General features: G+C 31.8%; 1 protein-coding gene across 1 annotated transcript; it reads left to right on the top strand.

Moving 5' to 3' along the window:
• The first annotated feature begins 5417 nt into the window (after window positions 1–5417).
• LOC134263663 (uncharacterized) lies at window positions 5418–7172 on the top strand. Its single transcript, XM_062746036.1, has one exon. The coding sequence runs from the start codon at window positions 5418–5420 to the stop codon at window positions 7170–7172; it is 1755 nt and encodes a 584-aa protein (XP_062602020.1).
• Window positions 7173–20763: the final 13591 nt, after the last annotated feature.

Below are 20763 nucleotides of genomic sequence, written 5' to 3'. Positions count from 1 at the left end.
AATCCTAAAATTATTTTAAATATAAAATATTGAAAACTCATTTGCTTAGAGTGTTGCCTACCTGTCAAATTTATTACTTTTTGCAAAGTTCTTCCTATGATGTAGAAAAACAAATATGATTCCATAATATAATCAAGGAGTAGGAAAAAAATGAATTTTTGTATATCCATATTGTAAAACAATACGATTTTCTTTGTTAATCCTGTATAATTCACCTTATATTTTGAATTTCGAGAACTAAGGATTCCTAACAATAACATAAATTTGAACAAGGAAAAGAAAACATATTAGTATCAGTAATCCAATGACCATTATAGCATTATTATTGATATTATGATAATACGGCCATTACTATGCTAAGATATATGTACCATTACGACATTTTGACCATTATGACAATTATAGCGCTAGGCATTATGACCTTTATGACATTATGACCATTATGATATTTTGACCTTTACTACATTATAACTTTTATGACACTTTGACCTTTATGAAATTATTAACAATATGCCATTTTGAACATTATGACAGCATGACCATAATGACATTATACAGTTGTTGACATTATTTTATGACATTCATGAAATGAATGTAAGTGAAGTAGAGTGAAAATGTAAATCATTTTAAATTACGTACGTTCCTAGTTTCAAATCTTACAAAATCAAACGAAAACTCAAGGATATTAGAATAGTAACGTTTGCAATATTGGGCAATAGTGTATGCATGTATCATTAATATTAATCTTAAATATTTCCTTATGTCTTTCAATTTCAAATTTCTAGAATCAATCAATTACAGTCGTATGTACTGAACATGCTCATTGTTTTCCAATATTTGCAGACGATATGATTTTTTGCAATCTTGGTAGGTAGAGTTGAGGAAAGTTCTATGGGTCTACATGCTAAAGAAATATATAACAGTGAGAAACGATTTGCTAACTGACCTGTCCAATTTGTTTCTGGTATTATCAGGATTCATCCTTTAATAAAAAAAGGACAATGTTTTATTTTATAGCAACTCAACTGAAAAAAAATTCTTGCAATGTCAAACGAATTGTGAAAGTAACCCCTTGTCCAGTTGATTCTTTGTGTTGTCTAGATCCATCCTATTTAAAAAGAACAGAACATTACTTTACAGTCAACGTCCATGTAGAGTGAAAATTACCGAATCTGTTTATCCATAGCGAAATAAACTTAATACACTTTATAACTTGACCAAACAAATAAAAAGTCTAGAGGGATTTATAACATTTATTGATACATATCTATATTTTCCGTGTATTTTACTCCTAAAGTGTGTGGAAAACTTTCTCAATTAAAACACCGTATTAAGACGACAAAGTCGGTCCATCTTTGATAAAATGTTTCTTCACCTTGTAAATCCTCTCCCTTTTTAGGGTAAAATTATTGGCTTTTTAAGTAGGTGGGATTTTTTTCACGAAAACTTCAAGATATTTGCTATCGGGATAAGAGGAATAAAAAGAAGTAAAAAAATATATATATCGTAAACTTAAATGTAAAATAAAGTTTTGACTGGTAATTTTTGTCAATCGGTCGGACGAGAGCTACCAAACCTTTGTTGAAGATAGTCTCAAAACTAGAGGAACTGTGAGCAATGAGCTCACTAAATGATATCCCCGCCTCCCATATGAATATAATGGGAGTGTCCATGTTTTGTTATGGGAAACCCAAGATCTGTCTCAGATTAAAAAGTAAAATAGGAGGTGCAAAATGGCAATACGTAATAAAGATTATGTGAAAGTTTCATCAAATTGCATTCAGTGGTATGAGAGGAGTTGCGGATAAGAGATGGGTACCCCAAAGCGTAACAGACGCACGGACGGACGGACATAACGATTACTATATACCCTCCCGCTTTTCAAGCGAGGGGCATATTTTGACCTGACAAACGTTTAATACCATCCAGGTGGAATGTCGTGGAGAAAGTTCAACTCCGATTTAGAATGATTGACGGTAGCACTAGTACGTGCAGCATTACATCTTTCATTTACTATAATTTACACAAAGGATAATACAATATAATTATGATTCACATTACATGAGGTTATGATATATTTAAAGATTGTATGATTGAGTTAATGCATTTTTGAAAGACGTAGACTCATAACTGCAACTATGTGCAGACAAATTGAATAAAGAGGGAAAGCATTTAGTTGTTTGTTGATTGTTGTTTAACGCACCTCTCTGAAATTTTTCAAACTCTACCCAAAATTCACGAATACATTGTATCCTTCAATGACTCCTTGAATAGTTGATAACTATACCCAACCATCTACATGCTTTCTAAGATTGTATCCATGACCTCAAATGAATGAGAAAATGACTGCCTTACTTACTTGTCTATATCTTCTTCTGTTTCAAGATCCATCTTTAATTGAATGAACAAAATATTATTCCTCAATATACATCCAATGTAATACTGGGAGAAAAAGAGTAAAACTTCAGAAGAGGCACATGGAAACGTTACAAATTTCAATAGAAAGTGGAAAGCTTAAAGGCGTCGATCATCTTAAATGTCCATATGAAACAATGTCAAAACAAGGATAAACTGCCTTCCAAAGTTTCCATTCTTGTGCAAGGTTTATTTCCTATTATGTTGAACTATTGTGAAATACGTGTCTTTGTTCAAGAAAGTTCCTGCAGATATAATTTGGGGAAAATATTTTCTTTTAGGATTTGAAAACAATTATATAAGTAATTGAATAAAAGAAATCATTTATAATGAATTAATAAATATCTTGTTGATCTAGATTTCGTTGACCTATTAGTCAAGCCGGATACGGCAGTGTAGAATGTTTCCGTAATAATATTAACATGGCTGTGATAATAGGATAGAGAATATATAAGGATGAGAATATCCTATACGGATTTTGTATTATCCGGGTCATCTACACAGGAAAACTAACTAAACATTGATAAAACCATCTTTGCAATGTATAATCATTTTTGCTCAATACTGGGGTTTAGAATTGAATTCCTTCAGAATATTATTTATTTTCTCTGACAATTTTTACGAGAGTTTGAACTCCTTCTTAATTGTACTTAAACTAGCTTTTTAAATGAACCCAACATATGTATATTTCCTGCTATTTCATAACTAATTCTCCCTTGAAAATGAAATAACCCTTCGATTCAACATTAAAGGCAGCTTCGGGGGAAACTTTGATTTAAATCGGCATAGTTATTTTTGTTCATCTGATAAATATAAGAATGCGATTTATCATGTTTTTAATTTGTACTTATTCTTTACTAAGTTTCAATTGTTATTAAGTTTCAATTCTCTGCTCGATCTTATTTATTTTGGTAAGTGAAGATGTGACAAAATACGAAGGTATTTAATATTTTTCTCTTTTACTTTAAAAAAAAAAAATTAAAATTAATGGTGACAGACTGCATTTCCCAGCTGGGGAGTCTCAAAAAGTTTTTTTAAGGATGGTCATACATTTGGTAAATTGACAATTTAATTTATATAGTAACAATAAAGTCGATAGGAGAAATAAAAAAGGACACAGCATTAAAGAATCAAAATCATATCAACATAAGTTATAACCTTCACAATATCTAAAGGGCACTTTAAAAAGATAGTGAAACCAAGGTTTGATATTCTGTTTAGCTTAAAAAAACCGTATTTCAATGAAAATGTAAATTTCAAATATTCTTAAATATGGCCATCTTTAAAAAAATGTTTTGGTTGCCCTCCCTTGAATTAAAGACTTACTAAAATGGCACTCACTCAATCCCTTCCCCTTTTTTACATTCCAAGACACGATGCAATTTTCATTCTTATCATCCCGTCAACAAATATGTTAAAATTTTCTGGAGAAAATAATTGCACTACCAACCCATTAATTTTGCCCAGAGTTGGGTGAGGGCAAACGAACATTAATTTAAAGATGCATGTTGAAAGTAGGGAATACTAGTCTTCAACTAGTAAGTGAAATCTGGTTGCCATTAAAAATTTAAATGTAAATGTGATCTACGACTCGTCAATATCAGGCACGGTCCAAGTATTAAAGCTAGGGGAGCAATAAGTAGGTAGTAGTCTGAGACCGCCTTGTTGCCCCCAGTAGTTCCAGAGCACCTGGATTCTACAGAATTTATAGAGCAAAAAGAGGTCTACCGATTACACATTCTTATATTTGTCACCGAAACTGTTTTATGCTAACTTTGACAATTTTAGGGGTTGGGTGGGTAGATGAGTGGAAGAGCGCCGGGTGCGTCCCCCTTCAATCTGCCACTAAAGATAAATTCACATATTAAAAATTAGATTAACATTTGCAAGCGTTTAGAAAAAAGATAGCAGATAGCGGAACTAAATGGGACAGGCTGACAGACTTTTCATGAATATTTAAATAATATCTGAAATCTTTTGTATGAATGTGTCATGTACTTTTTTGACATCTACAATTCATACAGCCAAAAAAAAAAAAAACCAATTCAATGACATTCTCACAAAAAATAAAAAATATAATTATGCACTGTAATTTGATAAATCAATAAATTTATAAATCAATGAATAACAAAATATATATATTTCAGTTATATATTTTATATATTTCTTTTATACATTTTAATAAAATCTTTAAATTTGTATAACAATCCGGCGCAAAGTTTGAAATGAACAGAATGCATCCTTTTGTTAATTTCTTACATACAAATATAAAGGATATTCTGTCCTGTTCACAATTCTGCATGTTCATGAACAATCAGATAATTAAAAATATTTTTTATGCATCGAATTTTATTTTTTCTTATGTAAGATCAAGACAAGTGAATTCATATTTTATATCATTTTCCACAATGAAAAGTTTAATTTCCCACAATGAAAAGTTTAATGCAATAATCAAGATTATAGCAAATCTTTTTAATACGAATCTTTCTTCCTCATGTTTATGTGTATGGTCATGCACTATATAATCTTTCAATACCAATCCATAAAGTACAAAATTAATGTCGTGCATATATCCATACACTGTGTACTTCAAAATTCAGTACATGTAAAATAAATCATGAGGCATAACATGACCATAGCCATATTAGTGACAAACCATTGTTAGTATACGTTGTCACAAAAAATGTTAATCATGATTTAAAATATTAATAAGAGTTATGAATATGTTATCGTATTTAGCCGGGTTTGGAAGCAAAAATATTTAATTATAACACACATGGGTTTTTATATATTTGTTAAAAGCCTATATCTTTTCACCGGTGTCTTCCGGTTATCGTTTCGTTCGGCGGAAGACTATACGTTTTACGATGGCAACTTCATGTGAAGAAAACTTTTCGGTGGAGAATGTTATTCTGTGTTCAATTTGTTTTGAAAAGTTCAAAACACCCAGGTATTTGCCGTGCACACATTCTTTTTGTCATGGTTGTTTATCTTCCTATATCATGAGCTCCTGTAAATCTACGGATTCGCGTTTGGGTTTTAATTGTCCATTATGTCGTGAATATATTCCAAATAATGGTGCGTTTGATAAACCCGAGCAATTGGCAGGGCTTTTTCCAGTTAATGAAATCTTAGAAAAAATGATAGAGAAACCAAACCAAGGAATGTGTGATGCTTGCTTACGAGACAGTGAAGAAGTCTATAGCACCCATTATTGTTTAGCATGTATGGAAAGTTTATGCGATTTGTGTACAAAATACCACAGAAAACAGTTGATGCTGAAAGATCATAAAGTGTACAAGATTACAGATATGAAACCTGGAACCTTAGGTCCAGTTCTTGGAAATACCTGTCCTAAACACAGAGGAGAGAGAGTGAAAGTATACTGTCATGATCATGAAGAACCTTGTTGTACAATATGTGATTGTACAGAACATAGAAAATGCAAAGATGTTACCACTATTGAAAGTGCAAGTCAGAAACTACGGAACAACTGTAGCTTTAATATTTTGTTATCTGATGTGAAAAAGCTGAAAAACACTTTATCTGATGCAAAAGAGGAGGAAGAAAATAATATAGCTGAACTTGATGAGGTGTTGGAAAAAACAACAGAGATGACAGAAAGAAACTACGAAGAAGCTGTAAGTTATTTGGAAAATCTAAAAAATGAGCACTTAAAGAATGTATCTGTCGCTGTAAAGAAAAGTAAAGGTAAAATCCGTATGTGTGTTGATAGGTTGTCCGAAGGCATTCAGTGTGCAAATTACTGTGAAAAAAATATTGAAAGAGCCAAAGTTTCTGACAATGATGCTGAAATGATGTTGCAATATTACACTGCAAAGCAAGTTTTTAACAACGTTAAATTCAGAGAGGAGTTTTCTAAAAAGCAAATATCAATATCTATAAGGGATGCAGCGATTTTTAATATAATAAAACAATCCGCATGTCTTGTAGAGTTGGAACTCTCAGAGTCTGAAGTGAAAATTAATAAAACTGGAAATCCTGTCATAAAACCGGTCAAAACCGTGACACTATCTTTAGTAAAAGAGTTAGAGCTAGCTGAACATGCATACAGTGGGACATTTCTTACAGATGGATCATTTATGGTGTCGACACAATCTAAAAATTGTTTTATTTTCGACAAGGACTGGTCATTGATTAGAAAGTTAAACCAAGTTAATAAAAAAAGAACGTTTGGTATTTCCCAAATTGGAAATAGCATTTTTGTGTCAGGAGAAGATTCCATTTTGGATATTTCCTTTCCAGAATTACAGCGCTTTAAACGCATTCCATTGAATAACAATATAAGCGTATTTGGAATGGATGTTTGGGAAGGAAACTTTTACGCAGCTTGTTTGGACAAAATAGTGAAAATGAGTTCTTCGGGGAAGCTTTTAAAAGAATATCCAACCACCTCTGGGAGTGTTGTTAATGTAATGATTCTGAAAAATGGTCAAATCGTGTACAGTAGCTGGTCAGATCATACTGTAGCATCTATAGATTATGAAGGGAACACTATCTGGACGTACAAGAACCCTAACATTATATTCGCTTACGGACTGGATAAAGACAGCAATGAAAACATTTTTGTTGCAGGAAAGGAGAGTAATAACATCCATGTTTTGTCTTCTACAGGTGTACTTCTTAGAGTCTTTGATAATATTCCAAAACCAGTTTTCATGAAAGTTGACAGGAAAAGCAACATCTGCTGCGTATGCAGTGACTGGAATAAACTTAAAGTTTTTGAAATGAAATAAAACATTTATTTTACCAAAAAGGAAGAAAATGTCTTTAGAGAATTTGATACAGGGAAATGAAATTGTAAATAAAGTTTAAGTTGTGTAAAGTTATGATATTAAATGACGACAATTATCTATTGTTAATTATATACGATGGTACATGTATTACATGTGTAATGACGCTAAGATATCGATATATTAAGTTTATGTTCAACATTAAGAAATCATGTGTACAAACTGCATGTTTTGATAAAAATCGTCCATATCATCGTTTGTTTTGTTAATGTTTCTTATAATGCTCTAGACATAGGCAAAACTCAAATTTAGATTCTAATATCGGTATTTCTTAACACAGGTGCTTTATTTTCTATAACTAAAAGTAATTCAATGTAAATGTAAAATTAATTAATACAAATATCTAGGGCTATGTACATTGTAGTAGTCTTGACAATGTCAACAAACGTAAACTTGTCATTTTTATGAAATATTTTAATGTCTCTTATCTAGAAAAATCAAAATGATCGATGTCTCGTTTTCATGAAAACAAAATTCTTAGATTATGAGAAAAAATAAAAGTGGAATTTTAGCAAAAAAATACACAAGAAGAATATCATTTTTTAATAATTAATTCTAGGCCTTTTAAATCTCCGTTTGTTAATTGTAATATAGGGTCTTAATTTCAAGTTCAAGTAAGTTTTCTAGTGAATAGGTAAATATATTTTTTTATTTATTGTTAATTCAATTTCTGTCATTGAAATGATTTTTATGAATGACATGGAGGAGTAAGCATCCTTTGGAAAACGTTCCTACACGTCTTGTGTTCCTTTTATTTGGATTTTTAAAAAAAATATTTCTAAAACATCAAACATGCAAAAAACAGAAAACAAATAATAATAACAATAAAAGAAAAAAACAAACAGGTGCGGACTTTATGTTATCGTGGGAAATTGTTGTATTTAGTTAAGTCGTTCTCCTTGATGTTATAAATTTTGGTAAAGTTTTACAATTTATGATTATTTCAAAGTTCTTCGGAGTTTTTATAAAGACATACGTATATGTTTTAAGTTGATGAAAGAAGAATATCGGCAGTCTCGTTTAAAGTCATTATTTCATACGTTCTATGGTCGATACAATGAAAATGTCAGCAAATACAATTTATAATTGACTGACGTTTTCATACAACTTGTTAGTCCATTATTTACACACTGAATTGACGACGGATTTTTCATTTATTTCTCGATCATGACAAAGATCACACAGCGGGTATGACCGGTCAGCAGGGAATGTTTACTCCTCCATGGCACCTGATCCCACTTCTGATGTTTCCGAGGTCCGTGTTTGCTCTGCTCCTAATTTGTATTTTTTTTTTCATGGACTTTGATATCGAATACTGTTCGTTATCTCCATATCCTTTTTTTTACCCGTTATTTAAGGAATGACTCTAATTCTTGGCCATATTATCGAGTATAATCTGGTTTGGGTCAGTTTACGCTTTATAATCCGCGAAGCGGATTATAAAAAAGCGTAAACTGACCCAAACCAGATTATACTCGATAATATGGCAAAGAATTAAAGTCATTCCTTATAATTTAATTTTAAAATAATTAAACAACTTTTTATGTAAAATTGTGTTGCTTTTTATCAGTTCAAATTTACCGCGCAATAATACAACCTTAGTAACGGAAGTGATTTGAAGAGAGGGGAGGTAATAACTGATACATAGATCTAGCAGCCATGATGTTTGTTTACATGAGGTAAGAACGAGTCATTGTTTAAAGTTGAAGGTACATTTATTAAATCTGAAAATTTCCATGGATTCCGAGGACTGGAAATGAGGGGATTGCATGGATATAATGATTAAGCTGGTCGTCAAGGGGGTGTGTCCGCATACCAAACCAGATTATACAAAATGTTTTGCGTTCCTTTTTGGAAATCAACCAATGAGAGGCGAGAATACAAACAAAATTAAATTATTCAAGAATACTAATACTGTTTCACAATTCTCCTGAAGTTCCTACATTTCTGTTGTCAATATTCAACAAAAGGTTATAGGCTTGGTTGACATTTAATGCAATAAACAATAAGACATAAAATGACCATATCCATATAAGTGACAAACCATTGTTAGCATATGTTGTCACAAAAAATGTTAATCATGATTTAATTTATTAATGAGAGTTATGAATATGTTATCGTATTTGGCAGGGTTTGAAAGAAAAATATTCATTTAAAACACACATGGGTTTTGATATATTTGTTTAAACCTGTTTTGCAGGTATATATATATTTATTCACCGGTGTCTTCCGGTTATCGTTTCGTTCGAAGGAAGGCTATACAATTTACGATGGCATCTTCAGGTGAAGAAAACTTTCCGGTGGAGAACGTTACTATGTGTTCAATTTGTAGGCCTTTCAACTGCCGCTAGGGGTCGGTGTTATGAACGATAACTCACTGCTGAAACTTGTTTAGAGCAGGCTCGGGGTATCTAACTGTTTACACGCAAGGCAGTTTTTAGCATTTCCCAAGTGTTTCTTTGCTCTCAGTAGAATCCAGTGGTTTTAAAATTTAGCAACAATGTTAAACTTATTTACTGTATAGTTGCGGACACCGGTTAACTGCACATCATTAAAATTTTTAATTAAAATAAAAAGTGAAATCTACCCTCCTTCTCAGTTTTAACCTAACTAAGTTTTTATACTCGGTCGGTCCCCTTCGTGCTTAGTAAAACAAATTAGATGATCAATTGTTGCATTTACTTTTAAAAATATTTATATTTACACAGGAAGCGAAAAAGCGCGAACATAAAAACATGACATTAAATTTTCTTCTTCATAATAATCGTCAAAGAGAGTTAAAACTATTGAATATAGTCTGTTCCCCATTCATTTGACCCTGTTATTTCAGGTAGAGTGAAGGCTTTCTCTTTCTCTTGGTCAAAACTTTTTGTGTACAAAACAATGTAAGGAACCCTTTTGTGGATATAACAATACCAATGCTGAAGCAGCCTATATGTCACTCCTATAAACGATAACTCATAAATCGGCACTAAGTTGGTCATTTTTCACACCTGAGTTACCTGTCCTTAAACACAACATCTGAAAAGTCAATTATGAATGATTAAACTTTTTAATGATGTAATTAAAAGTATGCATAAGTTATTATCTTTTTTGATAATTTCATGTACGTATAAATCTAGCTATACAATGTTTTTCACCATACTTGCAACTTGAGAAAATAGTTGAAAGGCCTACAATTTGTTTTGAAACTTTCAAAACACCTAGGTATTTGCCATGTACACATTCGTTTTGCCATGGTTGTTTATCTTCCTATATCGTGATCTGCTGTAAATCTACAGAATCGGGTTTAGGATCTAATTGTCCATTATGTCGTGAATATATTCCAAGCAATGGAGCCTTTGATAAACCCGAAGAATGGACAGGGCTTTTTCCAGTCAATGAAATCTTAGACAAAATAATAGAGAGACCAAACCAAGGAATGTGTGACGCTTGCTTACGGGACAATGAAGAGGTAAATAGCAGCCATTATTGTTTAGCATGTATGGAATATTTATGCGATATGTGTACAAAATACCATAGAAAACAATTCATGTTGAAAAATCATAAAGTGTACAAGATTACAGATATGAAACCTGGAACCTTAGGACCAGTTCCTGGAAATAACTGTCCTAAATATAGAGGAGAAAACGTGAAAGTATTTCGTACTTCGTATGCAGTGATTGTAATAAACTTCAAATTTTGGAAATGAAATACCGTTAAAACATTTATTTGTTGAAAAAGGAAGAAAATGTATGTGGAGAATTTGATACAGGGAAATTAAGTTTAAGTAATGTAAAGTATTTATATTATATGAAGACATTGATCTATAGTCAGTTATATTAGATGGTGCATGCATTACATCTGTAATGACGCTTAAACATAAGCTTTATGTTCAAGATAAAGAAGACATCTGTGATAAAAAAAAAATCAATACGTGTTCATATCATCGTTTGCTTAATGTTAATGTTTCTAACGAAGCTCTAAAAGCATGAGCTTGACATAAACAAAAAGGTCAAATTTAGATTTTATCTATCAATATTTTTAACACATGTGATTTATTTTCTATAATTAAACAAGACGAATACAAACAAAGAACAGTCTAAATTCTGGTTGATACTACCGAACTTTTTTAAAACACCTTTTAAATTAAATTTGCCGTATTTTTTTCAGTGAGTTAAATGATCGGTAAATCTTTGAATCGAAAAAAAAATTTAGAATTAGTAAAATATTTTAGGGGATGCCTTTTAATTCTTCAACAATACATGTACATGAATGATTATGGCACGATGTTTGACTCACAGGGCCAATTCAATTCTAGAGACATGTTGCTGAAGTAAAGACAATTGTTCAAATAATTTTTAAATTTTTGCATAATATTTTAAAATCGACTTGTTGATATGATACATTTACATTGAACAGTTATTTGTCTTGATTCCTTATTAACAGAGAAATCATAAGTTGATTATCCTTTCAGAGTTTGTAAATAATAACATAATATAGCTATTTTTTTCAAATTTATTACAATACACACAATGTAGAGGTTCTTCTTGATACATTTGGTATAGAAAATTAAAAACAATTTTACACTTCAGGAAACATTTAAAACCAGAAACACCCCTTAAAAACAGATTACAATCTTTTCAACTTAGTATCAAATATTATTTATAAATGAATGAATAGCTCCTCTTATTATCGCAGTTTGAAATTGTCATTTTTATCGCAAATATTTGGTGGATGGCCATCAATCTGAGTTTCTTTATTTTCTAATTATTTATCTACTGAAAATGAGAAAAAAGGATTAAATAATGGTTCAGAAATCTGACATCGTACTTTTCATAATCATTCTTCTACATTCTATATTAACTGTTGAAAATGTTTTAGTAAATATCAAAAATAAATACAGTAAAACTCGTTTAGAACACATTGCGAATTCTCGGAGATATAGCGCCAAAGATATCTTGGATCCCCAGCTATATCAATTTAACGAATTCCATATACTGATATAACGAATTTCGGATAAAGCTATGTAATGTTACTGGTGCAAGTGACTTCGTTATAACCGAGTTTTAATGGATATCAAATTAATATTATATTAATTAACCAATAAATAAGGTTTAAGGATGTATACCTGGTGACGTTTAATCAGCATCATGGTCTCCTTAATAATCAAACCGGAAGTAATTCTAGGTGCCCAAGGATTTCCCCATTCTTTCGGTGACCAGGGACCGTTTAGGAAGGCCCAGTGACAATCATGAAACCACCATCCTCCTTTTATCCCTCTATGATTAGCACAGTTACTACTCCCTTTGTCGTTATCCCTGTCTTTTGTGGTAAAGTACATCCCAGACAGGTAGACGCCAGGATTCACTGTGTTTAACATAGCGTCACCTGTAGAAATGAAGGATATGGATATAACGAACAGAATTCAATATCAAAGTCCATAAAACAATACAAAATAGGAGCAGAGCAAACACGGACCTCCAAAACATCAAAGTTGGGATCAGGTGCCATGGATGAGTGAGCATCCCCTGCTGACCTGTCACACCCGCCATGTGCACCTTGTCATGATCGAGAAAATACATCATAGACATGATTTATTCATATACCTATTATTTTCTTGTTAATAATACTGCGGAATACCATATATACTAGTATCCCCTGCTGACCGGTCACACCCGTCGTGTTCACTTATCATGATGGAGAAAATACTCATAGACATGATTTATTCATATACCTATTACTTTAATAATAGTGCGGATACCACATATTCTAGTATATCACGGGTACTCATGCTTTTTCTTGTAAAAAGAAGGACTACTAAAAATATGAAAAATACACGTAAAATTATAAAAAATAAAAAAAGAAGTTTTATCCTTTTTCTGGTAATGATATCTTGAAAAAGATTTAAATAAATGTTAAGATTAAATAATTTTAATGATTAAATAAATAAACGTTAATATCTTTTGGAGAATGTGACTCTAAATCACTTAATTATGAATTACTTATCAATGACAAAACCACGGAAATCTTGAAATATACTTTTAAATGATATAGTGAAATATTAAAATATAATAATATTATATTGAGTTAGAGACGAGAAGTATTAGATTGGACCCCATTTCTAAAAAAATTGCTTTCTTGAAAATAGAATTATTAATAAAAATACTAGTGTCGACAGAGAAGTGCAATACTTGGTGTGCATGGTATATAGTTGCGGAGAAAGAAGTTTATCCTTACGTCGCGGGTTTGAATCAACTGCGGGACATGGAGACCAGTCCTTTAGATGAGACCGTACATTATATAAACAGTGGTCCCGCGTCGCAGTCGGTCTTGCCACGAAAAAAGATTCCTCACTTTTCAATGCCCCATGAGTTCCGAGAAAAGGTTTAAAATTGCAGCATTCCCATCGGCATATGGAGGTGTACATGTCTCTATAAGGGTGAAAATTGTTGAATGGGACGTTAAAAAAAAGAAATACTAGCAAAGTTTTACCTACAGAATTTAAATGATGTATAAATTAGACCAGCAATTATTATATAAGTCAATTAAACCTAACAAATTGAAAGCAGACAACACATTAACTTTGAAACACAAGTGTTCAGGTGCAATGGGGGAGGAAAAATCCCTTGTTGACCGGCAACAACTTCCGCTATCAGATTATCAGCATGACATTTAGTAGAAAATCTTGTATGAAATAATAACCTAACAACCTATATGTCCATTAAAAGAGGTAATGTTTTTTGCAATCAATTATTACATAGACCATTGCGTTTGCCAAGTAATTAAGCTTGAAATACCTTCTTTTAAAATTCCTTCACTGAATTTTGTACATGTGTTCTAAAATATAAATTTGATGAATTTAACAGAGTGACATAAAAGTGATTTCATACCATAACATGTATCAAAATATATGTATATATATAAAGATATATTAGTCGTGATTACAACCATAATCATCTTTTTCCTCGTCCTTCCCAATTATTTTTCTCTTTTTCGGCTCCATCCTTCTTTCTTGTTCTCCCTACATTACGTACCTAAGGTTCCTGTGGCGGGTCCTGCAACAAAGAGCTGATATTTCTTTGTTTCGTTGGAGACCAAGAATCGATCGTACATTTCATACAGCCTTGCACTATCCTGGATTTTGATGGTAACATATAGAAATGTGTTGTTTTCTTTTGTCAATTGATGGATTACGTCATTTCCTGTATTAGGATATGTTTGAAATAAATTGTAAAGTCCATGAAAATATCATTAATTCTATTTTGAATAGGAATATACCTTAAAGAAAAATCAAAATATTTTTTTAGCTGCAATCCTTGATTCTACATGTAAATATACATTTTCTTTTAATGTAAGATTCGAATTAAACACGATGGGTGAGTATCGTCATTAACAAACAACCCAAACTTTAAATGAGATGTTTATGCACTTTAATTTTTTATTTGTAACAGTAGAGAGATTCTGTAAAATTTTTGAAGCGGATGAAAGTTTTCACTTGAAAGTGATTTACACTTACCAACCCAGTAATCCTGTTCAGGGGCACCAAAACCATTCTTATATTCCGTCCAGTTCCTGTCAAAACTCAGGGATCCATTAACACGTTTCTGAATTGCCTTTAAAATAAACATGTATAAAAATACAGTTCATAGTTTCAAACAATCGTATGATAACTATCTAAACATGCTATAAAAATTAAACATATTCATATTTTTCAAAATCCTTTAAACAGCACTGAGTGTCAATTATATACATACCGTCCACCCTCCCCCCATTGTCGTCATGTCACAGAAAACAGTGACAGGACTGGTAATGGTGACATAGGGGTAGATTTTGAACACTCCTGAATTTGTGTAGCCATTCGCATGAAGATCTTTACAGTCTATGGGAATAACTAAAGCAGAAAAAAAAAACAATGAACAAAAATACCTATAAAACATAATGTACAAAATTAACTATAAAACATAATGTAACAAATCACTATAAAACATAATGTACAAAAATAACTATAAAACATAATGTAAAATAACACTATAAAACATAATGTACAAAAATAACTATAAAACATAATGTACAAAAATACTATAAAACATAATGTACAAAAATAACTATAAAACATAATGTACAAAAAATACTATAAAACATAATTTACAAAAAAACTATGAAACATAATGTATAAAAATAATGCCAGAATCATTTTAAGAATTATTGTCTAGTTAGTAGAGTATGTCAGGGCATCAAAGATAGGTGAAAACGTGGGATAATTTGAATAACATCCGAAGTCCGTTAAGTATAAATTATCCCACGTTTCCAACTATCGTTGATGCCCTTGGCACACTCCACTAACTGGAAAGTGATTCCTTATATGTCCATTTCATTGTGAAATAAAATTGTAGATTTAGATTTTTAAAATATAGATTAATAGATTTAAACTTCACGAGGCCCCCATACCAATTTCAATAGTCCTAGCCAACTGATGACAAATATTGATTGATTGATTGTGTTATGTTGTTGAACGCCCCTCTCGAGAATTGTTCACTCATATGGAGACGTCACCGTATGCCGGTGAAGTACTTCAAATTTTGACCATTACTGTCACTCTGGGCCATTGAGCAGTGAGGGATCTTTATCGTGCCAACGTCTGCCGCTGACAAGGGGCCTTGCCTTTTAAGGTCTCATCCGGGTGACCCGTATCTTTCACTTCAAAGTGCCGAGCACATAGCGAAGGAACAGTTGCCTCCCATTTTTTATCGGCTTAGGTGAGTCGAGGCCGAGATTCGACCTCACGATCTCCCATTCACGATGAGAGTGATTTACCGATGACAAAAATAAGGGCAGCCGCAAGAGATTTATATGCATATAAAGCCTTCTATGCGTTAGACACAGAAAGAAGCGCGCACAAGATCTACCTGCTTATTAGGTCTTCTTTTTACATGTAGCTTCTGACCCATTGCTTTGCCCAATTTGCATTCCGGTAGATTTATCAAGAAATCAACACCACTGAATTTCAAAGAGTTATAACAGAGAAAACAAATAGAAATGGAAATATGTGATGTATATATGGAGGTGGTGAGAGGATATATTATACCGACAATAATAATTAAGATTCCTTGTTTCAGTTTTCAGTTTATTGAACTTCGCACAATACCTAAAATTATTTACGTTTCATAAAATCATCAAATATTTAATCCCTGTCCTCTTAAATAAATTGGCGACAGAGAATGGTTAGTAGTCCATGTAAGCGCATGTAAGCCTTTAGAACAGATACTACTCAAAAAGCAACCCTGTTTATTTGTTAGTCAATTACAAACAATTTTTTTTAATGTTTTTTTTTTATTTTTACATATAATACAATGTTATTAAGCTTAAAATGAATTCCATTTCTGTATCAAACAATTTTTTTAAAGTTTTTTTTTCAAGTTTTAAATATAATACAATGCTATTAAGGTTAAAATGAATTTCATTTCTGTATTGTGTCCCAATGTAAGCTTTGATCAATTTTTTCATTAATATTTTGTCTACAGTAAAAGTGCTACTTCTTTTATCAAAGACAATTCATAACAGAAAAAAAGAAATGTGGAAAACATTCTTCAATTTTAAATTCATCAGTCATTTGATTAGTTAGAGAAAATAATTCAATAAAGTAGATTATTATTATTTAGAGTTCATAACGTTAAAAATACAATTGATTATTCCACACAAAAGAGTATTGACAAAGAAAAAAACATCATGCATAAGTAAATAATAATTAACCTTTTCTTCCAAAAAGTTGTTTGATTAAAAAAAAAACTAACCTAAAAATATTGATATTTAAGGGATTTGTGGCAAAAAGACTACCAATTATACATACAGTCGTGGGAATAATATCTCCAACCCCTCTCATTAGACATCCCCGTCGTGAAAATTTCTCTGTGGGTACGGCACTTCTTAATCTGAGTATTAAATCCAAAGAAGCTGCACTCTCTTTGACAGCGCGCCGCACAACCTATTTTCGATGTAGAATTGAATTCTATTAAGAATTCGGCATTTGATATCTTATCATCCAGTTCCGGATGGTCTGGGATGAATTTTCGCGAAATAATGGTAGATTGAGACCCCAAGACGAAGACATAAATTAAAAAGATAGCCCCAAGAGCGCCCATATCGGAATTTGTATTTAAAGCTGTCAGCTGCTTTCCTGTTGGAATTTGCAATGCAGTATTCTAAACATCAAATATGTAAAACATATGCATGTATCTGTTACTTAAAGATGATTGGATATTTGTTAATAAGATTCAAACATTTAAATATTGATTTGAAGAATTCGATATTGAACTGCAATTAATGTTTACTTTGCAACTGCTATTCCGACTATTAAATGAAAGTCTTCACTTTATTTAAGGATAGTTCATGTTTCTAGCCTGTATAATATTAAGTCACTTTTACATGTCAAAGTTTCTGAATGAATTGTCCTAAAATTGTCGAATTTTTAAAATAATTTCCTTTATTAGATTAAGATTTTCTTCTCCAATATTATTTCAATTAATTTGATAAAAGGTAAAAGGGACAATTATCGGATTTGCCGATAAAATTTAGATTTTTCAAGTTCTTTATATGCTTTTAATCCTTTTTCCGATACTTCCAGATTATGACAAGGAGCACACGGCGGGTGTGACCTGTCAGCAGGGGATAATCACTCCTCCATAGCACCTGATCCCACCTCTGATGTTTCGGAGGTTCGTGTTTGCTCTGCTACTATTTTGTATTCTTTCATGGACTTTGAGATTGAATACTGTTCGTTATCTCCATGTCCTTCTTAAAAAGTGGTCTGTAACACCTTAGTATGCAAATTTATAAAAAATCTGCAAACAATGTCAAAAAATGGTGAAAAAAATAGTGGTCAATCTAGTTAAAAAAAAAACCCAGCAGTCTCGTTTAAAGGCAATTTGTAAGTTCTGTGGTCGATACAATGACCCTGTCAGCAAATACAATATATTTCTGAGTGAAATTCTAACTGAAGTTTTTCATATTAATTATACATGTAAGAGCATCATTTACATACCGAATTGCCAACAGGCTTTTCCGTAATATGCCAACTATGACAAGGAGCACACGGCGAATATAACCGGTCGTCAGGGGATGCCCAATGCACACCCCCACTGCTCCTTATCCCACCTCTGATGTCCTTGTCTGCTCTGTTTCTATTTTGTATTGTTTAATACGCTTTGAGCTTGAATACTGTTCGTTATCTCCATATACTTCATGTAGTATATTGTACATTACCGGTAATCTCCATTCAAAATCTTAGTTCAGTTCACCTAGTTTGCATTGTTAACTTGGCAGTTCCCTGAGAATGACGTCATAAAAATAAAAAGTAAAAAAAATGAATATTGTTGGGATTTTAGTTATACACATTTTAGAGTCTGAATAAATTATGGGGACAATGACAAGATTTATAAGGAAAAACAAACAATGATGGATTTATACAACAAAAAGAAATTTACAAAATAGATAAATGAAACGTTTAATTGTTTATAAAATTATGAATCTTGTTCAGAATTTCATTTTATCACTGTCGTATTTATCAAATAAAATCAAAAATAAATCTATAAACAAATAACATTTGTTTTCAAACTTACATAACTTTCTGGGATGGTTTTTCTCGTGGTTTTAAATAAAATATTTACTTTCATAAATGTCCTTTAACTTGAAATGAAAGATTCCTAAGATTATAACACATCCAATTTATATTTAAAATTGGATATTTTACAATATAGAAAAGAAAAAAATCGTAACTCAGCAGAAACGTTACGACTTCGAAATCCTTAACTTATGTACTTATGATTTACTTCGATCCCCTGTATATGGAGTGTATGTCTCTCAGGTGATTCGATATATAAAATAGGAAAGTTATTGACAAGCATGTTGATGATACTTATTATTCCTTATTTATTTATCAAAATATGCCTCCAAATGGCAATGTAACATATTACATCAGCATTTCTTTTTTTTAAGAGTACAATCCTGAGTACATGTATATCCAAGAAAAACTTAATGTAGACCTTGTAATATACAACAATTATAAGTCTAAGAGTTCTTTGAGATAGGCATATTAAAAATCCTTCAAAAATGGTAGGTTTTTACTATTTATCTCATACGTGTTGGTGATACAGGCTGTTGGATAAATTTATGCTTTATCAACGGGTAGATGCTTTATCAATAGCACTTCCGGTTTTGACACGATCCCTCGCTTCAAAATTTTATTTTATTCAAACTTTTATTTGTGAAAATTGTTGCCCTTATAAAATGAATGATAAAGGGCTATAATATCATTAAAAGCAAGAAAAAGAGTGGTATATCTCAAAGAAGTGTCTTACTTTATCAAAGAACTTTTCACAACGCTTGATACGAGTGTACATAGGTTTTTAACTGTTCACCACAGAATTACTGGAGTTTCAACACTCAACTTGAGTTCACTCCATAAAGGGAACAAGAAGAAGAAGGAACCTTTATTGGCTACTTGAAGACAGATCGATATGTTACCCCCCCCCCTTTAATCGTTTTCGGAGAAAGTAAAGCCTACCAGTTAAGACTCCTTTGACATGCCTTCTTATACTATGTATGCCTACCTTGTAATGTAGTTGTAACTTTCCATTGATCAGCAATGAATCTAGACAACTATAGGCCCCTAGCCCCGCCTAACACGTTGTGTACTGCCATCGTAAAAAGTTCGTTTGATGTAAAGATCCAGCAATTGTCACATGATGTTTTCAAAGACGCAGATAGAAAAAATTCTAAAATTTGAACAGATCTACTTTCTTTCGAAGGATGTAAACATCAACGGTGCTACGTCATAAAGTTATACGTCATCAATTTGAATTTAGCAATCATTCATTGTAGTTTTGCAGGGGAAGTCTCAAAGTTTTGTTTAAACGAAAGTCGTTTGAGATAAATAGAACATCTATAATTGTGTGATTTGATATTGGATTTATCCAACTCGTTGAAATGGTGTATATTCGCTCGGCAGGCCTCGCGAATATATACACCATTTCAAATCGTTGGATAAAGCCAATATCAAATCACACAATAAAGATATCCTCTATATATGCTCTAAAGTAAAGGTCCAATATACGTTGCTTTTACAAAATGGAACTTATGGTATATAGATACGATTGTAATTCTGTTATAAAATTCATACTCTTTATTTTTACATTTCAAATGCAAATAGAAAGAGACCTGTTTGCGGAGTTATTTGAGAAATAAGGTATCATTTTAAAACATCTATCGGGATATAAATACAGGTTGGTCTAAAGGTCAAATTCCATAAAGCCTAAAGGTCTTTATGATGAATTTGATCTCGTACCAACCCGTATGATGAAAATGGGTCCAAGAATAAAATGCACAAAAATAAAGAAAAATGAACCTGCATTTTTTGATATTTTGGCAATTAAAAAAATTATAAAAAAAAAATTATATGGCAAAAAAAAATTAAAAATTCAGTAGATTACGTCACAATATGTGACCTTTGACCTTTTGATATGACCTTGACCTTTACAGTACACGAAGAACAGAGACT

The sequence above is a fragment of the Saccostrea cucullata genome, unplaced genomic scaffold (genome assembly GCF_032062105.1).
Source record: "Saccostrea cucullata isolate Sc308-1 unplaced genomic scaffold, CSIRO_AGI_Scuc_v1 ctg11151, whole genome shotgun sequence".
NCBI lineage: Eukaryota > Metazoa > Mollusca > Bivalvia > Ostreida > Ostreidae > Saccostrea > Saccostrea cuccullata.
This window is presented reverse-complemented; position numbering and strand designations above follow the sequence as displayed.